General features: G+C 35.4%; 1 protein-coding gene across 3 annotated transcripts in view; it reads left to right on the forward strand.

The window, feature by feature from the left end:
- ADGRB3 (adhesion G protein-coupled receptor B3) overlaps positions 1–22,892 on the forward strand; it is a 650,534-nt gene that overhangs the window by 608,925 nt on the left and 18,717 nt on the right. For 2 of the 3 annotated variants that reach the window (XM_004673604.2, XM_004673605.2), the window contains 5 exons: positions 2,590–2,688; positions 3,010–3,181; positions 13,139–13,234; positions 15,714–15,753; positions 19,408–20,051. In XM_004673604.2, the coding sequence (XP_004673661.1) occupies positions 2,590–2,688; positions 3,010–3,181; positions 13,139–13,234; positions 15,714–15,753; positions 19,408–20,051 (1,051 nt within the window). The remainder of the gene's footprint in view (positions 1–2,589; positions 2,689–3,009; positions 3,182–13,138; positions 13,235–15,713; positions 15,754–19,407; positions 20,052–22,892) is intronic. The other variant, XM_012721768.1, reaches the window with a different exon arrangement.

The raw sequence follows: 22,892 nt of genomic DNA on the forward strand, positions 1-22,892 counted from the left end.
AAAATGATAATTGGAAAGAATGAAAACAAATAAAATGGCATGTTTCTTTTTAGAACATCCCAAATAGAATATTTCTTTTCTTTCTTTTGTCTTATCACTTCAACCTACTTGGTCTCCTCTACCTGAAATATAGGACAATTATGAATTATGAATTATGAATTATGAATTAATAAAAGATTCTTTGCAAGTCCCATTAGATGTTTCTAAAGGGACTAAATATTTTTTCCTGGAGAATTTTCAGTAGTATTAATAAACCAGTCAGACAAAAGCATTCTAAAGAAATAAAATTGGGGCTGCAAATAGAAGTTTTAGACTTCCAAGCTTCTGTGGGAATAGACAGAATGACCTGGAGAGAATAGTGAAATGACCCATGTTCACGCTCAAATACTCTAGTGAAAATGATTATACCTGAACTTAACAGGATATTTAATTGTTCAAGCTGTTAGCACTTTTTGCTTTATAAATACATAGTTTCCACTATCAGAGAGACAGGATTGTATTTTTTATTGCAGCAACTCAATTTAGAATCTAGATTATGTGTTCTGCCTATTATATTAATTTCTGCAGTTGTCATACACACTAGGCAATAACATATTATCTTTCTAACCTGGCTTTCCTCTGTTACAGTCACATCTATAATAATAGTATTAAAAGTATCCCACCAGTTAATATCAAGCATACATTTTGGTAGTTCATACTAAAGAAAGTATGTCTAAACCATTTAGCCATTTGCAAATAAATCTGATATAAAGATAAATGAGCATTTCATATCCTTATTTAAAATCAGTTTTGCAAAAAGCCCACACATAGGTCAAATTACAATTTTTCAGGGCAAAACTATTTGCTTACACTGGGTAGAAAAATTATGATGGTATAATACCCAGCTTTTCAATCTTGTTTTGGAGCCACATAGCATGTATCCTTCAATCAAGAAAAATAGCCACATCTCTACTTGAAGCAGAAATACCAAATTGTCTATCATTTGTGAGAATGGAAACAATAGATACATGCATGCCTTTTTTTAATACTAATCTTATGGTATATAAGAAAATTAAAAAGACACTCAAGTGTATAATTAGCGCAGTGGTGCTCATTCCTGCTTGTTCATCAGAGTAATCTATGGTTCTTTAAAAATATACAGATGCTTGCATCCCTGAACTGGAGGCTTTGGGACTGGTTATACCCAACTGACACACAGCCACTGTGGAAAATACTGGTGTAGGGACTCGTTGGGGACTAGAACTGGATATAATGGCATGCCCTTTAAGCATTCATGAACCAAACTGGATACACTGTTGGTTACTTAACTTCAGAAACTTTAGGCTCATACAGTTTGTATATATACTGTCATTAAATCATTAAATTGAATATTTTAGTAGCATATTACACACCAGATACTTAACTCTGAAAGCTTTGATTTTTCTCATAAACTATACTGATCAATCCATTTACTTAATAACTTTCAGATTTATGATTATGAATAGTATCTAACTGCTATTCACAAATGAGTGCACGTATTTAAAACATTTTGAATTAGGAGCTTCTTATGACTTTGTTGTGTCACTTTTTTTTTTTATAAACATGGTAATGTAAATCCACTATGATACTATTTAGAAAAAAATAGCTACTAGGTAAGCTTATGTTTTAGAGAGAAATACACCACAAAAATTATTTTAAAATAATTTTTGATTTTATTCAAGTAGTTCCTTTTTGTTATTATAAGAGAATTAATCCCAATAAACTTGTCATTCTCAAGGAAATTTTTTCTAAAGCAGAATGAGTGTTGTTTTCTATGTGTATTCTTTGACTTCTATAATATAGTAGATTAAATCTGAATTATTTGAATCTGAATTTACCTGCAAAATCTTATAGGATAGAATAGACCATTTATGTACTATAAGTGACATAAAAGGTTCAGAAAGAACACCTGGAACTTGATGTTTATGTTAAATGTTTTATTAAAGCTGAAAATTATCACTCTTTATATCAACTAATATTTCATCAAATCTCATCAGTCCCTATATTCAGATCATCTTAAAATATAGACAATATATTGATGTAAAAATTTCAAATTATGAATATGTTGAGATAAAGATGCATCTTCTATAAATTATTAAAGACTTAAATTTATATATATCCAAATTGAACTTCTGAGGTACATGTTTATGTTTAAGAAGATTCAATTGCTTTTATGTGCCTTCTGCAAATAACAATGAAAATCTTGGAAGCTGGGTGCCCTCACATGTTTGATTACCAGGGGTCTGAATAAAGGGTTTTTTCACTGTATGTCTACACTAGCACATGCTTATGTTAACTCAATGTTTGGGGCAACTTTGTAGACACAAGGGTCATTTGATGTCAATGATGAAAATATGCTTTGCATGCAACAAAGGCCCATACTGTTAAAAGATAAATGTTTCAAAAATAATGTAAAGTGTAAATGCATCTTTGAAATGATCTACAGCATTCATTTTTGATAATATACTTTCTGCATGAAATCGTATTTGAAAGCTAACTTGCAGCAGCAACTTTTTTTTTTGGTGACAATTCAAATTTTGTTCTTTTTGTGGGTGTTCTGTTTGTTTGCAGTCAGATGAGTGAGCCTCATAGCGGTTTGACGCTCAAATGTGCCAAGTGTGGAGTAGTTTCAACAACAGCTTTGTCAGCCACCACCGCCAGTAACGCCATGTTAGTCCCAATCATTTACATCTTCTTGTTACAATTCTTTTACAGTGCATGTGAGAAAATGCTATGATGAAAAAAAAAATGTTTGCTAATGCTAGAACTAAGAGCATATATTAATATTTATAATTGGCAGCTGCCTTTATAACTATTGTGGGATTGTCTATAAAAAAATAAGTTAAACTACAAAATGTTGTTGTCTGTTTTGTGGTATCCAGGTTAATGATCTTGGTGCCACACAGAAGAATGCTTTGTTTGAAAGGGGGTGTGGCTATTTATGGGGCATGATGTGCTGCTACAAAATGTTGCTTTCTCATCTCTTTCTAGGGCGTCTTTGTGGAGCTCCTGTGTGGTGTTGCCTCTCCTGGCCCTGACATGGATGTCTGCCGTTCTGGCCATGACAGACAAACGCTCCATATTGTTTCAAATACTTTTTGCTGTGTTTGATTCATTGCAAGGCTTTGTGATAGTCATGGTCCACTGCATTCTTCGAAGAGAGGTGAGACATTCTTGTGAGCAAGAGAGATGATGCATAGAGTATTTTCCTTCTCCACATGTATCTTATATCTAAACACTGTGATCTTCAGGTGAAAGCTGGCCCCCTCTAATGACAATTGTTTGGGAGTCAAATCTGAAGGAAAACTTTGAGGCAAAGCTCAAAAGCAGTACTGCAGTCTGAAAGTGATGAATTATAGTATGTGGGACTGTGCCAGGGAAAGCACAGCCTGGAGGGGCCAAAACCAGGTAGAGTAGATCCCAGAGAGTCTTCAGTAGAGTCATAGGTGTTGATAAGTCTGTTAGAGAAACTGGTATCAGCACATAGTAAGTTAGGGTGGCATATTATTAAGAATTCTCAAGCCCATTTCCTAACCCACGCTTCTACACACAGCAAATTCCCAGTAATCATGCTGAACTTATTTCATTTTAAATAGAGATGTTGAATATGAATGAGTGTTATACCAAATTGTAGATATACCAAAGATAAATGTGGATGTTTATGCTCAGAAAATATAAAATGTATATATAATAGTACATGATTGGCAGTTATTGTTGCCAAGAACTGTAGAATGATAATCATAATATCTGTGCAGGTCATGGTTGAGGTTTATTGTCAGCAGTGAGGGAAAGAAGTAGTCATCCTTCAAGAGTCAAGACACTAAACTGCACCAGATCCAACCAGAAAAGTGAAATATTTCATATTTGAGTTGTCTAGGGATAAAATACTGTTTTCCAACCAGTGCAAAAATTATTCTCTGTTTACAAGCAGTGACACAGTATTTACAAGGTTTATGAGTCATTTTAGCATCTACACTGAGGATGGTGGCATCTGAAAACACAGCACTGTGACACAGTAGTATGCTAGTAATTTTAGGAAAATGATCTGCACTGCCATTTTGCATTATCTAGCTTGCTTGAAAATTTGATAATGATGTGCACATTCAAGAAAGACATGGGCATATGTGTACATGTCTATAGTTTTTGCAATGATGTGGAAGGAACCAAAAGGATTTTACTCATTTACTAAGTGGAGAGAATATTTCTGAGCTATGTCAGTATGATGTAGATGTCAGCAATAAAATGGCATGTATTCTAAGAGCATTTTATGATGAAAAACAAAACAGAAAAATGACCGAACACTGCACAGGTGAGAGTATTCCATCATTTAAAAAATTTGATCTAGTTACCATGCCAAGCTTCATCACAAATTTCTACCTAGATATAAAATTTAAAAATCTTCTTCTAAGTATTGACCTCTATATACTCTAACATAAGTGAAATTTAAAAAAATTGCTAATTAAGGGCTATGTTCTTTTCCAACTGTCTGTTAGGGTTCTTCTATATTGGTATTTCCTCTAATATGTTTATGGAACAAAACTGTTCTACGTTAATAGACATGATGCATTTTGATTAAGGACCAACAGTTGCAGGTTTTAAACCAGATACATTATATCTGTGTGAAATCCCCAAATATTAATGTTTTAGATGTTTAAGAGTACTCCATCTCTAAATTAGCTTCCTTTTTTTTCCCACAAATGAGCTTTCTAAAACCTTTAGGCTATGATCAAAATATTCAGGTTTCAAACTGACAGATATTTTAATGATATCAAATTTTTGCAGCTTTACATGAAGAAAAATATTTGGCACAAAAAATAATTTCTATCAGAACTTTTCTTTAAGGGTGATTAAATCAAATCATAACGAATGATTTTGCCAACATAGTTATCTGTAAATACGTTTTATATATTATGGGAAATAAAAATATGGTTATTGGCCTTATTGCATTCTCAATTAGTTCAAATTTAATTTATAGCTGATAAATTGCAAGGTATCATACTTTTTCATTCCAAAAATGAAATGAGAAAATGCATTTTTATTACATTTGCATTGGCTCTTAAAAATATTCTTAAAATTTCAGTTATAGGACAGATGTCATAATTTTTCAAAATTGATGCTGAAAAACCTGGTGACCTTGATTTAAAGGGTTTTGCAAATTCCAAGGACCACATGATAAAAGGGTCTTCGTAAATTCACAGAGATTCTGTTAGACCTTCTAAATATACATTGCCTGATACTAGTGATGGCCTTGCTCATGGTCCTTGAGATCACAGACTACTAACATTAGCCACAGCCTAGGATAACAGAAGCATCTTCCATACCCTTTGTGTTCCTGTGGGCAAATGTTCCTAAAAAAAAAAAAAACTAGAACACACTAGATATCTAACTATAAAATATTGAACTATAGCTCATATCGGTAAATCTACTTGATAATGCCACAGTAGACTCTAGGGGTATAGTTTTCTTTTTACATGTTTTGTTGTTTTTGTTTCTTTTTACTTTAAAATATTTTTTAAAAAGATTTATTTATGCATATAGAACTGGGGTACAGGCCAGAGGCTCAGGGGCGGCAAAAGGCTTCACCAAAGACCGAATGGGAGCAGAACAGGCTGACTGATGAAGTACACTGTTGAGGGGAGCAGCGGGCGGGTCAGGAGAGGTCTGCCTCGCCATGTGGATCTCTTCAGGGGCAGTCGGGAATCGAACTCATGCGGAAGTGGCTTAAACTTCTTAGTGCTGTGCTTTAACCCGCTGCGCCACCAGGGAGGGCCTGAAATATTTTTATCACAGTAATTTAAGATAATTTAACCTAAGAAATGTTTACACAATTCTCTGTATTTTCAATATACACATAATTTGGTCATATTTACCCTTTAATGATTATTACTATATGAACTCAAAAGGTTTTACTTATATTTACTTTGGGTCTTGCTGGAAAGGAGATGGGTTACAGAGAGGAGGAATGTAGCCTTGGTGCAGTGTACTGAAGGGAAATTGAAATAATGTAGCAGTGGAATGTGATATATATGGGGTTTAATTTATTTTAAAAGTGTATTTGCTTTTAGTATGTTCAGTTCAAAGCCAAAATCATTTCTAGTTATATGGGTAGAGAGAAATGATTGCTCTGGCCTCGTCAATTCAATTATATTCCACTTAAATAAAAAGCAAATTGATTACTTGTATAACAGTTTGTTCTGACCTCCAGACCTGACATCTTAATCTTTAAAAAGCATAAAATGTTTATTCTTGAAAATACAGTTTCTTCTTCTATAGCACATTTCTCTTTTGAGTAGCTTTAATAGATGCCTCTGACAAAAGAGACAATGAGCTTTTTTTTTTTAAGAAAAAAAATCTAACCATCTTTATCACACCACATTACTTTCAGCAAAAAAATCTAGATCTTAGAAGCTAATGTATAAACACCTAATAAGACAGAATCTGATAGAACAAATACAAATGCTTCCTTATTATCCATCCCTTGATTAGAATTCATTTTCATTAAACACATAACGGCATATACTATTTACTATTCTCCACATTGCTATGGAAATTCAGACTACACAAGAGTTATGAAACCTTTGCAATAGTTACGGTTGCTAGGAAACCACTTCCGTGGTGCCTGCACATTCTTCTCATCTCTCCTGTCTCTGGCTGTGCCCGGCTCTAAGACAATCTTGCAGCTTGATGTCAGAGGGGGGAAATAACAAGATTGTGAGACAAAATAAGCTGTAATAAAACCCTTTTGCTAAATGGAAGGATAAAAGGAAAGTGCTTAAATGGATAACTGTGTGGATAGCCTGCACATGATGATCCCATGGCTGTTCAGTGGAGTCAATGGCAGGACCAAACCCTCTTTTCTCTCTTCTGTGCACTGGCATGCAGTCTAGTCTGCACCAGATGAGGCCCCAGAATCTTCATCCAAACCCATGAAGCGATTTTGTAGCAAAAGGCTTAAAATAAACATGAACAGTTTTTTTCTTTTTTTCCTTCCTCACACTCCCCTCCACCTTTTTTAATGCCAATTTCCCATTTAGTTTTATATCCATAAGAAGTACAGATGAGCAAAATGATTTATAAGCACATGACAATGAATATGTAAAATAGACGTTTTCTTTCCTAAGAAAATTCTCAAATAAACTATTTTTAAAAAATAATAGAGCCAGTAGTAGTGAAATAAACTGGACCACAATTTGAAAGGAGGTCAAATTACATGTAATATAGTTCAGATGGAAAGCTGCAAGGATCTCCAAGCTGACTGTTCATAGGGAAATTAGTTCTAGCTCATTATTATGCAGGAGTGTATCTGTGCACTCCCTTAAAGAGAGGTAGGAAGGGTTTTTGCTTGATCTTTGAGGAAGAAGCAGTAGATAGGTGATAGAAGACTTCATAATTTAACAGGGTCTTGAGAGAAAAATGGCTTTGCAGGATGCAGGAAATGAAGGTTTTGAGTAGATGATGGAGAGAGATTATTGGTATGTGGCTTTCATGAAATAGAGCCTACAGTGAATGCTAGGGAGTTGGTCTTGTCTGGGACCTTCTGGAAAGGTGAAGACATGAAACAGGTGGTGTGATGCTACACAGTACAGTTGATTTCTTTTTTTTTAAATGGGTACCGCATCAAGAGAAAGGCAGATCTGTCAACATTTTGGGGCACCACAGTGATGTTTAGAGCTTTCTCATTAGAGTGATTAGTGGCCACAGAAAGAGGCCACCTGTGAGTCGTGACATGAAGAAAGCTCAATAGATTGTATAATTAGTGAATAAATCAGGGTGGGAAGGATTGGGTGCTGATCCTGTTTTAACTTGGCTAAGAAGGAAGTTAGTTTGTATGAGTAAGGATTTAAGGCAGAGGGAAGTTGGTTGCTAAAAGCTTTGCCTTTGTCAAGCTGAATTAAAGGTTCAAAAGGGAATGGACTTGCTTTTTTCAAGTAAAATAGGAGATGTATCTGGAAATTGGAGGCTGGCTAAAGTACTGTAATGAAGCTTGATTTTATAAGAATATAGAGTGGGGAGAAAAAGGCCACCTTGAAATAGAAAGATGACACAGCAAGGATGTTTGCTTACATTCCTGTGCACTTTTTCCCAGAAATCACCAACCTCTCGTCTCATTCCAGAACAAGCTTTCCTCACTTAAGCATAATTGCAATTATATTGTAAATGTTTGCATCAATTTTACTCTACACATGTGGCCGTTCAAGTCCACACAGGAACTTCGAAGCATGACAGGAATGTGAAATCAGATGAGTAAGATGGCATTACTGAACAGATTGAGACACAGAAAGTTCGTGGCAAAGCTTAGCAAACTTTGGCATGTCTGTGGTTGTGTCTGAGTGGCTGTTACCCAAAATACTTGTTTAATACCTGAACAGGAAAATCCTATCCCCTCTCCTTTGGGTCCCAGAGTCCTACCTTGTAAGATTCTTAAACTGATGACAGGAAGTAAAATATGTCTGTGAGAAAGGTTTAAAGTAAATACAAAAATAGTTAAGAGGCCGTGAATTACATTTTTATTTGCTGCCTAAAAGTAGATGGTGAAATACCTAGTGTGAAGGCAGGGGTGGGGGTGTCTGGCATGTAATGTCCCTTCTTTTCTCATTCACATGCTAAAGAAATGCTGCAATATTTTGTTTTTCCTATCATGCATGTCAAAAATTCTCTAGGGTGCTTATAATGAGCCCCAAAACTTATACCAAGAAAATAAATAAGTAAAAAGCTACAACTAGTTTAGGACTAAGTGTTACTTAGATATTAGAATATTCCAATGAAAACTCATTGGGACTAAAGTTTGGAACTGAATTCCTTATTTTTCCTTGGATATATAGTGAATAACAAACATTTTATTTATTTGCCTTTTTATCAGAAAAGTCAGGCAATATTTTAGTAATGTGCAGTCATTCGTGTTGCTTATGTTAATTGGCATAACACACAGGGAATTGAGGCTATTGCTTTCATAATTATATGAACTTTTACATGATAGATGAGTTAAGCCATTTGTTCAAACATAAAACAATATAAAGATAGCTGACATTAGGAAAAACAAAAACAAAACAAAACAAAAAAAAAAACAGGGCACTTAATAAATGCCCCTCTTTCCAAACTAACAATCTCAAATATTTACAATAATGCAATTTTATTTCTGTTCTTGGATTAAACTAATCCTTTCGAATAGAAAGTCAAGAATAACTGATGTAAAACTGTCTTCTTAGAAGGTAAAGATCTGGGGTCTGAGTTGCTCAGTAGCTAAAAACAGACCCCACTTCAAATTGCGTGGCTAGTTCCCGGGAGGTTTCTCTAGGCCACAGTGCTGCCAAGCATTGCTCTGTGCTCTTCCCCAGCAATCTCTCCATCTGGCAGCGACTCACAGCCACACTCTGCCAACTGCCTTCCGAGCCAGGGCCCAGGATTGCTCTCTGGGCTGGCTGTTGCTGAGCGGCACCAAATCACTGCTCTGGCGTGGACAGACGGCAGTGAGACACTCCCCTGCACACCTCTTTGAACTCATGTCTCATCCAGGAATCTAAACACAAGAAAAAGCTCTACAGCTTTTTTTGACAGTCCCTAGAGCAGCCCCCAGCAGGAATTAGTGGGGCTCACCTGGGTGGTGCTTTGTTGGGGTGCTTTCAGAAGCCAACAGTGGCAGCTTATGGCTTTCCCTTCTCCCCTTATTTGTGAAGGTGTTTCTTGCCAATGTCTTTTTCGTTTCACATGCCATCGGATTTCCTTAGAGTGACCTCAGGAGTCCAAAGTTACATAAATCCATGTCCATTTTTGCTACTCCCTCAATACTTATCTCCCTTCCCATGGCTGTATTTTTTAATTTTTAAATTGATTCATTACATCAGCCGTCATTTTTGTGCAATGTATGATTTCCCTGTGAAATTCTGGGGCAACGCTTATCAGAGTACTGTGAAAAGAGAAAATTTTGAAGTCCAGACTTTAACTATGCCATAATTTGTTAATAGTTAATTATTCCAGATAGGTTTATTTAAAAATTGTGTTTACTGATCTTACATAAGCTTAAAAGGAAGATCTTGCCGAAACTCAGGAGTAACAAAAAATAAATTTTAAATCATTGTCTAAAATATGTGACTTGTTCTGCATAAGTTGTAAGTCTGCTTGAATAATGAGTATTTGAATATTAATTATAGACGAGAGATACCAAGATTGTTACTATTCAGCATTGTAAATATGACTATTGGCACAGATTTTAATTTCAAAATGGGGAATGGCTGGAGTCTGTCTTCTATGCCTCCTCCTTACCTGGAATTAAGGTCCTCTTAGACTAGCTTTGAAAAAATTCCAGTTGCTCTCCATCACAATGATTCACCAAGGGTAAAATTTATTTGCTTATCTGACAGAAAATTCAATTTTTTATCAAAATATTTCTGAATAGCTACAAAGGCATTTTCCAGGTATTATCTTAAATATAATAAATATAATAATTATCTTAAATATAATAATAATAATAATAGTGTGAAATTTAGTCTAATAAGTCTTCCTGGACAAATATTTAAAGCTAATTCATCCAGAGTGCCTGAATACATTTCTCAAATTTTCAAAATCTCAAACAGAATTTGAAATTAAGTAGAATTTCTCTTACAAATCATCCATAATTAGAAGTAATACAGACACTAGAAGTGTCAGAGAAGCTGACCTTAAATTATTGCATTTATGTGACCACTAAAATGACCTTGAATTTCCTGGAGATTTTTATGATTTTTTTAATATTTCTTCTGAATAGCATTGGCTGCTTAAGAAGCTGACATCATTCTCTGTGCAATGCCCTTATCTAATATCATATTATGGGGAGTTTATAGTTTCAGGTATTGCTTGTGTGTATTTTATTTTTAAAAAATATCTTCTATATCTCCTTCAAGCAATAAGATGGTGGATTTTGAAGACAAATTTACAGAAGTTGCCTTTCCATACTTCATTCTCAAACAAAAGTATCTTTGACAGTTATGTTCGGAAAGCTTCATTATCAAGTATCAGTTAAAAATGATTGATATTACCAAATGCTACTTTTCATTATATGTATATATAATATGTACACACACACACACACACACACACACATATATATTATTAGAAATAAATTGGAGGAAAAAATCCATGAGACAAGCTCCTGGAAGGCAACATTTCTAACATGCTTTTTCTTTATAAATTGTACTTCCTTATCAGTTGCCTGGAGCACAAACAGAAAATTAGTATGTACCTACTTTCTGACATTGATTCTTAGGATTCCCCCTAAAAACAGATGTACTTTCCTAGTGGTTTTCCCCAGCGCAAACTTTTAAGTAACAGGAATCCATGGCACACATTAGACTCATTACTTTAATTACTTATGCATAAAAGAGCTGTAGTATAGGCCAAGGTGGGGTTGTGGGGAGGGGAAGAGTGTGTGAGAGGATCACCAGAGACAGTGGGGAACAGGAGAGGCAGACCAACTGTAACACACTGCTGAGGACAGCAGCAGGTGAGACGTGAGAGGTCTGCTCTGCCATGTGGGTCACCTACTTGATGGAGGTTGAACTTATGCTCCAATGGCTCTGGATAGCTTCATACTGCTGTACTTTAACCCCTTGTGCCACCGGGGAGGGCCCTCATTACCAGTTCTTGATTGTGAAGGTGTTGCTGTAAGACCCACAGCTATGACGTTTTGCTCTAAAAAGGAGGAGTCTGAAAACATTTGCATGTGAAGAAATTAACATTGTCCAGAGTGTATCTCCTTCAGAGTAGGATCAAGATGAGTTAATTCTAAATATCCAGTTCTTTAAGATGATTAGCATCAATGTTACTAAGTATGCATTTTTACTGCTGTTTGAAAAAGAAAATTATTCTGCTAGTTATATCAAGCAACTCACTCATTTACCCTGAAAAGTCCTAGAATGAAAGAGAACGAGGTGGAAAAACAGAAATGGATTGAAGTGGCATTATTTAATTGCTTGGTCAGGACTATGGTGATAAGTAAGCTCCAAGTTACTTTGTAAATCTGCACTTTGAGGAGAACTATGAGAGGACAAGGGAGAAGCTAAAACAGGCTTAATCATAATCAACTTATATTTTTCTGGCCAACACACGTATATGCACATGTAGCAGCAGAGTGGTGATGGGGTATTTTGTATCAGTGCCTTTCCAAAGTAATGACCATGTATTTACCTTGGTAGTTTCTGTAATAGTGATTCCAGGAATGAGGGAAATCCAACATCATCTAGGCTTTGTTTCTTAATACAACCAAACAGATCATAATAATAGAAAAGACTATGACACTGAGGTGTCAAAAACACACACATTATTAGTAATAACCTTGTCATTAACTTGGGTAAGAAGTTACTTGTGACAGTTTTACCACTAGTTTGTTAGGAGCCCAATGAGCGCAGAAAGCAAAAAGAACATACAGGTGGGGATTTGCCTGTGACCAGAATAACTCTAGATTGATTTGTGTAGGTTTTTATTCATCTACTCATGTTTATTTCACCTATTGTTTAATAAAGAATTTGACATTCTTTGGATTTTCTTGTGATATGTTTGTTCTTTTGTCAGAATCCAATTGGATTGGATAGGATATTAAGAAAGTTTGGCTTTGTAAGATGACATTTTTATAGTTAGCCAAGATAGTCATTTTTGTTCTTTGTTTTATTGTCTTTGTTTTATATCAGGCATATGCTAATAAAAGGGAGAGAAAAATCTCAAATGTAATCTCTTGTATGAATCATAAAAAAGCCCCAAGTCAATTCTAGTCGAAAGATCATTGAGTGACCTCATTTTTCACGATATTTAAGACTGTTACGAAGATATGCTTTACCAAATAGTAAATCCCCCTTGAAAGACACACATTTTGTTTTTAACAGCGAAAATAAACCTGCTCTCTGGCAAGAATTATTACCACCAAACCAGATACAGCCATTTTGATAGCTAAGGAGTTTCCAACCTCCTCTCTATATATAGAGTATGGCAAGTGATAAATTTTCTTCGCACAAAGTCCCTATATATCATTGTGTATTGAAAAAACAAAATAGGTACTAGATCTTAAAACCAGTGATAACCATTTTTTTCAGTTGTTTGTCAATACAGACTATCTGTTATGAAAAGAAAATTAACATTTGTCATTTTTTCACAGGTTCAGGATGCATTTAGATGCCGATTGAGGAACTGTCAGGATCCAATTAATGCTGACTCTTCAAGTTCATTTCCTAATGGACATGCTCAGATCATGGTGAGCTTTTATTTTCTCTCTGATTGCTAAGTCACAATTTCTCAAAGTTAATATTACTACAAGTAAAATGGTATCAAAGTTCCTGTTGAAAGACTGATTTTAGTTCTTTAATGGATATAGAACTCTGGCACCAATAACTATTCTGTCTGGTTTTCTTGGGAGTCTGGAATCTCCCTTCCGTGTGTTTCCTGTGGGGTTTTTTGTGCCACCATGAAATATTTTTTATCATTTTACAGAATTAGGAATAGCAGCTTGTCTCATATGATCATACATGTTCTTAAAGCAATAGTTCATCTTTGGTTGCACATTAGAGTCCTCATAAGAGCCCAAACTGAAATCAGATATCTCATGTGGCACAAGGCACAAGTGGCTATAATCTGAAGCCCAAGGTGACAACCAAACAGTCTGCTAAACTGTAAGGGTTTGCCATGCTGTTAGGGAAAGGTCAGCTATTGAACATGAGCGCTGACTATTTGGGATATTGAGAGGTTTCAGCTTAACCATTTCAGTATGCTTTAGAAATGAGTTAAGATTTAAACTATATGTCACTAAAATATTAAAAATGGTCTTTTTAGTTTGTTTTAAATTTACTGCTACCTTAACTGTATCATTTGGGTGACAACTTACACCAGCCTTTGTGAATATACCTCACTCACCTTCCACCTCTCATTCCGAACACCTTGTCCTCTCCACTCTCCCTTTTCTTTTCCCACCATCCCTTCTGGAAACCAGTATGTTCTTCTTAGCATCTAGGAGTTGTTATTGTTGTTTTGCTGGGAGATTTTTTACCCTATTTACATATATATATATATATATATATATATAGTTACACATTATGTTTATTGATATGATGATAGTTTACAACTTTGTATCTGCCATAGAGATTATAGGTTTCAGCCTTTCCTACCACTAGGGCCCTAACAGTCCTCCACCATGTTCTATTGGGTCCTTTCCCTCTCTTATTCCTTCCCCATTTCCTTTCCCCATGACTGCCTTAATTTTTTTTTAAGATTTATTTGTGCATATAGAACTGGGGTACAGGCCAGAGGCTCATCAGGCAGTGAGGGGCTTCACCAGAGACAGAGTGGGGAGCCGAACAGGCAGATCGACAAAGTACACTGCTGAGGGGAGCAGCGGGCGGGTCAGGAGGGGTCCGCCGGACCATGTGGTCACCTCTGGGGCAGGCTGGGATGGAACTCATGCAGAAGTGTCTTTAGCTTCATAGTGCTGTGCTTTAGCCTGCTGCACCACCAGGGAGGGCCCTAACTGCCTTAATTTTTAAGCCAGATTTTAAAAGTTATTTTGACTGATCCTTTGCCATGTATGGTTTGTCTCTTCTGGCTAATTATATTCACAAATGAGTAAGCCCACTGGAAATTGTCTCTCATGTTCTGATTTATTTCACTTAACATAATCCATGCATTTTGACCCAAAGAGCACTATTTCATCTTTTTAATAGTGAAGTAGCATTCCATTGAGTCTATTCTCTACAATATTTTCATCCAGTCACCTGTTAATGAACATGTAGGTTGGTTTCCTATCTTGGATATTGTGGGGAGGGGGAAGAAATGCTCTGAATATAGGAATGCATAAATCTTTTACTTTGGGGTATGAGAGGTATGAGCTCTTTAAAAATAATATATGTAATTTACATTTTTGTATTAAGTAACATTAAGTTAATAAGATGAAAAAAATAATTGCTAATTAAAAACTAAAATATAAGCTTATTTAGTTTACCATAAACAATAATGTGTTTAAATAAAAGCTTGGGTACAATAAAGTGAAAAAATACAGGTATCTAGTTATAAAGTAAGTAGACATGGATAGACATGGATAATATGTAGTATTGTGACTATAACTGTATTTTATTTATTTGAAAGTTGATATGACAGTAAATCTATAAAATAAGTTTGAGGAAAACAGATTGGAACAAAACTCTAACAGGTTCTATACCAGATTAGTATTGTTTAATCATTCACTTTACTTCTTAAACCTAAAATTTTTTGTCACATTTGAGTAAAATTTTATAATTAAAAGGGTCTAAATTGGCTATTCAGGGCTTGGCAAAACTGTTACATTATAAACAACATATAAGAAGTGAAAGTTTTAAAAAGTGAAATTATCCAGGACATTTACTTGTATAAATTCACCAGAATAATTTCTAAGCATTGTATTATTGCTAAGGAACTGCTTTAACATTCCATTCTTGTATGTGTGTATCCTGCTGAAAGGTAGTGGGTATTGTGTTGCCTTATTAAAATTGTATGCCATGTTTCCATTGATTTCACACAACATATGTTCTCTAGAAAATATCTTTGAAAACAGTGTGATTATATCTTGAGAAACTGCCTTTGCACAAAACAACCCTGGTACTGCCTAATCAGATATCTATATATCTATAAACTTAAGATAATCTGGTTATAAGTCATTTGAGATATCATGAAATGATGGTCCTATGATTTATTATTTCCTGTTACAGACAGACTTTGAAAAGGATGTAGACATTGCTTGTCGATCAGGTAAGAATATTTGCATTTTGAAAAAGTTATATTAGGTATGGTGTATCATGTTTGTGGATTTTTATTTTAAGGAAAATGCTGTCATAACACACTACCAATTAATGTAGAGGAATTTATAAAATCTGCAAATGAGAGACTGGTTAATAGCAGAGTGTGGTGGAGGGAAGGGAACAGGAAGATGAGGTATGAAAAAGGTCAGTCAGGAATACCCTGATAGACGACAAGCATTGACCTGAAGACCTAAAACCCCCATCTCAGCAACTGCAGGTAGCAAGGTGGACGGCATCTCTTAGTCTCTGTGCCTCAGCTTCATCCTCTATGCAATGTGGGTTGTTCTAAGCATGAGGTACCAGGAAGTGTGTGCATGTTAGCTATGGTTAAAAGGGCTCCCACAGAGCACACCGTGACTTAGACTGGTAGGTCACACTGACAGTGCTCCTTATGGTTGTTCTCCAACCTGTGGCTCAGTATCACTGGGACAGATAAGTCCAGGGTTTTAAAGGAAATGGTGCATTTTATTGTGGATAATTCTGGTTGAAATACCGAGATGAAAATATGCCTTATTTTGCTTTTTACTCATTGACTATAGTGTTTCCTTCATCAAAATAGCCAAATATTTAAAAGCAAATATCAGCACAATGTAAGTCTTTTTTTTTCTCTAGAAAAAACAAATTGTTAACTCATTCATTCCTCATGGTGTACACCCAGGCAAGAGTGTGCCCTAGGTAGCCTCTACTGTGCAAATAATTTAAATCAGGGGTCCAAATGTATATATACTTATCCAGCATTTATCACAGCTGTGAGCTTTCCTTACAGTAACACATGATAGCAACTGCTATAATAACTGTATCATCAGAAATCCCTAAGACTTTTTGTAGCAGCTGTCAGGGCTTTTTCAGTCTAAGATTTTATAAAAGTTTCAGGATTTTTACACTTTTCCCCCTTGAGCTCTATTTATTATTACCATGGTGGTTAGCGTCCTATCCATTTCAAATTGTCTGGCCATTGGTAAGAATAACTTCTCAGTCTTCATTCAAACCATCAATAAAGGAGTTGAATGGGGAATGAGACTGAGTATTAAACTCTGCTATGCTCAGTAAGGCACCTCTCATCTACCCCATGCAGACTTCCTTTAAGTATAATTTTCAGATTCAACTCATAACCATTAAATCATTTAACTAAGTGTCTGAGATCAGTTATTTTTGAATCACAAGACACTGAGAGACTATCTCATATTCCTGTATTTAGCAAACATACTCTTTGTAGAGTATGATTATAACAGAATAATAGCTTGGCTATCATGACTTGGCAACCCATAGTGGACCTGTGTAGAGTGTGTTCTACAATGTGATATGACTTGTATGGATTTGAAAAATCAGTATTTGAAATAGGTGTTCATTTCAGTCCTACTTTCCTACCTTCAATTTCATTTCCTTTCAGCTACTTCCTCTTCTCCTTGATAGAAAGCAAAATAGAAGCAAAGTGTCTTATCTTTAACCACTATTAGCATTAAACTCAGTTGTCAAAGTGTGATCCCTAAACCAGAAGTGTTGGTACCACCGAGGAACTTGTTAGAAATGACCACTGTCTGTCTCTACTTGAGACCAACTTGACCACAAACTGGAATTGGCTGTAGTAATCAGTTTCTGCAAGCCATCTAGGACATTCTGATGCAGGCTAAATTTGAAAGACCTCTACTGTAGACCATTCTCTTCCCCAAGCTGTGGTCTCATCCTTTTATTATAAATCTCACCTCTTTTGTTAAGTTACCCATTGCCCCTAAACTTCATTATTATTTCTAACAGTCCAGTTCCATTTTTTCATTAGAAAAAAATTTAAATAGTGCCCTTGCCTGTGTGTGCCCTTTTTGGCTGAATTCAAAGGAGCTTGAGTTTTCCTATAAATTCCTTTCCATTTTGAGGTATAATTTTAAAGCCTCAATTCATAATCTGAAAAATCTTTTCTCTAGGTTTTGTTAAAATTCACTTCCCCAAAGAGTGAAATATTATCTCATTACGCAAAATATCCAGGTGCTTTAGTTTTGTTTGCAAATTTCACCTTTCACAACTTGATTAATTTCTCTCAAAAGTCCCATCATGTCAACAACATGTTTGTGTGTGTAGGTGGTATAGCTTTGTTTTTATTGTGCATTCAAAACTTGAATAGCCTATTAAGTCCAAAGGCAGATATGTCTCCACTATAAAATAAACAGAGTTAAGAATCAGTGTTTCCTCAAATATTTAAGATATACAAAATTTTAGTAAGATAGCTGTACCATTTGATAAAAATGTGGAAGCTATAGCTATAAATCACATTGTATTTGTACAAAACCAAATACAATCACATTGTATTTGCACAAATACACACTATGAAATAGTATTGTGTACGAGAATTCCATTACAGTTTGCAGTATATTGATAAGTGTTAAATATATGTTCTTAATGCAGTATGATAGGTTCCCATAACTCCTTTATATTTAACGATTATAAATCTTAGAAAAAATATTTAGAGTTAAGGATTAAAGGTAATCTTCGCCGAAAAGGAGGTACTTTTAAAGCATTTTATTTAGAATATCATTAAATTTGTTCATTTAACATGCCTTGTCCATTTATGTTTTTATGTAAATTGTTCCTGGCAACCACAATTCATTACTGATCTTAGTTTAAAAATTTTATTTCCTCTGAAAATAATAGGCAACAGTAAGCCATAATTTTACAGTTAATCTACGCCCAGTGAAACGTTAAATGCCACTTGCTCTGCTGTACAGCTCAGACAGCCTTTGGTGCACAGGGTACATGTGGTGCTCTTCGGTGTGGTTTCAACATCAGCACTGCCAAGGAAATTTTAGAATTTCATCATTTCACATCTCAAAACTGACAGTTGTTCACAACTGAGCACGCTTTAACTTCTTACAGAACATTACTTCTTTATTTGGGAGTTGCCCCGCACCCCCAAAATGGTAAAAGTTATCTGAACTCTTGCTAATTGGTTTGTTTTGGTTTGGCTTCCTCATTTTTTTCCCAAGTTTCAGAAACTGTTTTGTTTATACTGTTGGCAATTTTAATATCTCCTGGAGGGCATTCCAGCATATGGATACATCTTTTAAAAGATATTCTCCTGTGAGGAAATGAATTTGATAAATACATTTGAACATATATCTACCTTGACCATATGGACTTCATAGATAAACGCTCATTAATTTGCAGCATGCATAATTTTTGAAAGGATTTCAAATGCAGTTGGATGAAATTTCCATTGATTACCTTTTCCAAGAAGCATTTTAATGATTAGAATTTAGAATACCTTATGGGGAAAGCCTTTAAGAACCAGTTTAAAATCACATGACTATATCTTTAGATTTATAAAATCTTTGCTAAAGATTTTTGGGATTAAACCTTTTTGGTATTTTTTTTCCCAGAAAAGTTATGCAGAATAGCTTAAGGAGAGGTTTTTTTTTTTTTTTTTTTTTTTTTTTTTTAGTTATGGATTACTTCATATCTTTGAGAGTAAATCTGAATGAATAAAGTGTGACTGATCATCTGGACCATGTTCATGAAAGTAGATTTGTAATTTTTAAAAAGGTTTTATTAAGGAGAGATTACAATTCTGAAAATACACACATTGACTTTCTTTCCTATCTATTCTAATTCACAGTTCTTCATAAGGATATTGGTCCTTGCCGAGCAGCAACGATAACAGGAACACTCTCTAGGATTTCTCTAAATGATGATGAAGAAGAGAAAGGAACAAATCCTGAAGGTTTAAGCTATTCAACATTGCCCGGAAATGTCATTTCCAAAGTCATTATCCAGCAACCCACTGGTCTGCACATGCCCATGAGTATGAATGAGCTGGGTAATCAATGTTTGAAAAAAGAGAACAGTGAATTGCGCAGAACTGTGTACTTATGTACAGATGATAATTTGAGAGGTGCTGATATGGACATAGTCCATCCTCAAGAAAGAATGATGGAAAGTGACTATATTGTGATGCCCAGAAGCTCTGTAAATACTCAACCATCAATGAAAGAAGAAAGCAAAATGAATATTGGCATGGATACCTTGCCACATGAAAGGCTATTGCACTACAAAGTGAATCCTGAATTTAACATGAATCCTCCTGTAATGGACCAGTTCAATATGAACTTAGATCAACACCTCACACCCCAGGAACACATGCAGAGTTTGCCCTTTGAGCCTCGTACAGCTGTGAAAAATTTCATGGCATCTGAGTTGGATGATAATGCCGGACTATCAAGAAGTGAAACTGGATCAACGATATCAATGAGCTCTTTAGAGGTAAGCAATGAAACAATCCTTTTCTTGATATTTGAAGATTTATATATTTTTATAATACAAAAAGGATGAAATAGATTTGTGGGACATTCAGGTTAGGTAGAAGAGTCATTAGTTTCAAGAACTTAAAAAAAAAAAAAAACAGGAGAGGCGGCCTTCTGATGGGTAAACTAACTTCTGGATGTCATTAGAAGCTTACTTTTGAAGGGGACAGCTACTAAAAATAACAAAAGTTATTTTGGAGGAAGTTTCTATAAAGACTACCATTACCCTAGTTATAAATGCTAACATGTTAGATCATTGTCTTTCAGCATTAATTTTTGCTTTTAGATTTTACAGAATGATGACTGCTAAAATGTTGAGGTTTAAATTGTAGGTTAAGCAACTAACAGTCAGGACCCTGTGGTCCAAACTCATGGCTTTTGGGAAAAAGCAGACTCCTCTCCACCTGTTTCCTAACCATGAGGTGAAGTAGTCTATAGCACTTGCTATCATTAATATTTTGCTCTAATTAATCATGTAAGATGTAGTGAATATAATATCTCATTTCATGTATCCTCTTACATAAGACTTTTGCATCTTTTACCTTGAAATGTTGCTGTAAAACCCCTGTACTGCAGTGTGGTACACACATTGTATTTGTTGCCTACTTTTGCCATCAGAAGTATGCAAATAATTGTAGTGTTCAAAGTGCCCACTGGCAACGTTCCCTCCTCAAAATCATGGCTTCCACTGGGCCCAAATGAAGAGAGATCCTTTAAGGGTAGAGTGGTGTAAGAGATTTTTTCCAACTGTATAAAAATAAATTCTAGGCCAAAGTGAAAATAGATGAAGTCTAGAATATATCCTAAATTCTACATCATGTTACATAGAATAGGACTTATAAGGAGAATACTCCTTCAGAATCAAAGCTAGAGGAGCAATAAGGCCAGGTCATTCCACAGTGGCAAGAGGAGTTACTGTGCATAGGCACAAACTACATAATATTTTGTAATTTTGCATAAAGTTTTAAGAACGATTTTCATTGAATATGAATAGCATAACAATGACCAAATGGAGTCTTGCCTAATATGCCCAAGGGCTTACAATAGAATTGTATTAAAATATTTTGCTTGTTATAAAGCTGCTTTACATCTTAAAAGCCTAAAAAATCTTGCTGGGTTGGTGTTGTAGATGTTGCTTGAACAATAGACTGTATTTCTAAGTGCTACTTTGTTCAATATGTAATTTTTCCAAATCTTCATATCCTTATTGTTAAGTATAGGCATCACATATAATGGTGAGTCAGCCAGAAGAGCTGCATTTAAATGACTTAGAGATCACAAGGCTTATATCTTAAAAAGGAAGAAAATTCAGTATTGAGAATGAAAATTCACTTTCTCATTTTCATTCTTTAAAAGAGTTTAATAGTTAATAATTGCTTAGGGTAACCATTTTATGAGATAGCTGAAAGAGAATATATAGATGTGGGAATGAATAATAAAAATTAGCATTTATATAGCATCTTTCATTAGCAGATCCTCAAATCACCTTAAAAACGTGAATTAATTAATCTTCACAACACCTCTGTGCAATGGATAAGTTGTTATAATCCTCAAAGTAAAGTCATTTATCTTCTCAAGGTTGTAGAGTAATGCCTAGAAAATCTAGGAACAGAATCTTTGTGTTCTGCTGACAGATGAGGCAACAATATCTGAACATTAGCATGGCAGTAACTCTAAAGTTCATACCAAGAGAGAGATTTGGCCTGCTGGCGAATAAGACATGGGAAGGAATAAAGTGTAGGGGCATTTACCACAGATTTGAGGGGGGTAGGTTTATAGCTCATGAACAAAGTCTGTGGTGTGACTTTGTGAGCAGAGTGACTTCTTTGTCAAGCACGAAGCTGTCAAAGCTGTTAGACTATGTCTGCAGGTTCAGCCAGTGGGATGAAGGTGCTCTGCCAATAGGGGAACAGAGGAAAGATGATGGAGCATCTCCAAGGAGAGTAGGATCACCAGTAGACAAGTCTTTACTGCTACCAGAGAACGCGAAGAGGACAGTAAGTGACTATGTGAGCCCTTACGGCAGTCAGAGTCCTCTTTCCTTCTAAGTAAGAACGGCAGTTGTGGTCACAGGAGCCGCCATCTGCGAAGTCAGGGCAGCAGTGATGGCCTGATGCCCCATGATCCTTTCAGGGCTATAAAAAAAAAAAAAAGATGTTCTTATTAATCCAGGGAGATTCTTCCAGCAGGAGGGGGTGTTCACAAATTGCCAAGGTGGAAAGTGGTGGGTGGAAGAAAGACAAGAAGGTAAAAGCTACCAGTTGTAGCACAGAACACAGTATTCATGAGGGAAAGTGCCGGCAAAGAAAAGTTGAAGTAGGAAAAGAGAAAGCCAAAGAGTGGGTGGAAGTATTTATTCAAAGAAGCAGGAGGCAACAAAGAAAGAGGGAGGCTCCCTCACCCCAGTAGCAGTGCCAGCAGAAAAGTCTCCAACCTCCAAGGGAGTTTGTTCAGCTAACCCCCAATTACTGAGTATACAACAGTTTAATAAAGGCATGATGTTTTTTGGCACACAAGCATATCCAGACTTTTCCCCTAATATTACCTTCTATCTTGTATTATCTTCCAACTTTCAGTGTTTATATTCATTCCCAGAATGAACTTATTAAGCAAGTCTAAAAATTAAATTCAATTTCCACAATTATGGAATGATTGAAATATTAACATGTTAGACTTTTTCACAAATTCCTAAATGTCCTCTAATTGCTATGCTTACAGCTCCATATAGAGAATGAAATGGTCATCAGCATTTCAGTCATTCACCTTCAATTAATGAGCAAAAATCCCTGGATGCTAGGGA

Source organism: Condylura cristata, unplaced genomic scaffold (genome assembly GCF_000260355.1).
Source record: "Condylura cristata isolate star-nosed mole 26May11 unplaced genomic scaffold, ConCri1.0 scaffold00001, whole genome shotgun sequence".
NCBI classification, from domain to species: Eukaryota; Metazoa; Chordata; class Mammalia; order Eulipotyphla; family Talpidae; genus Condylura; species Condylura cristata.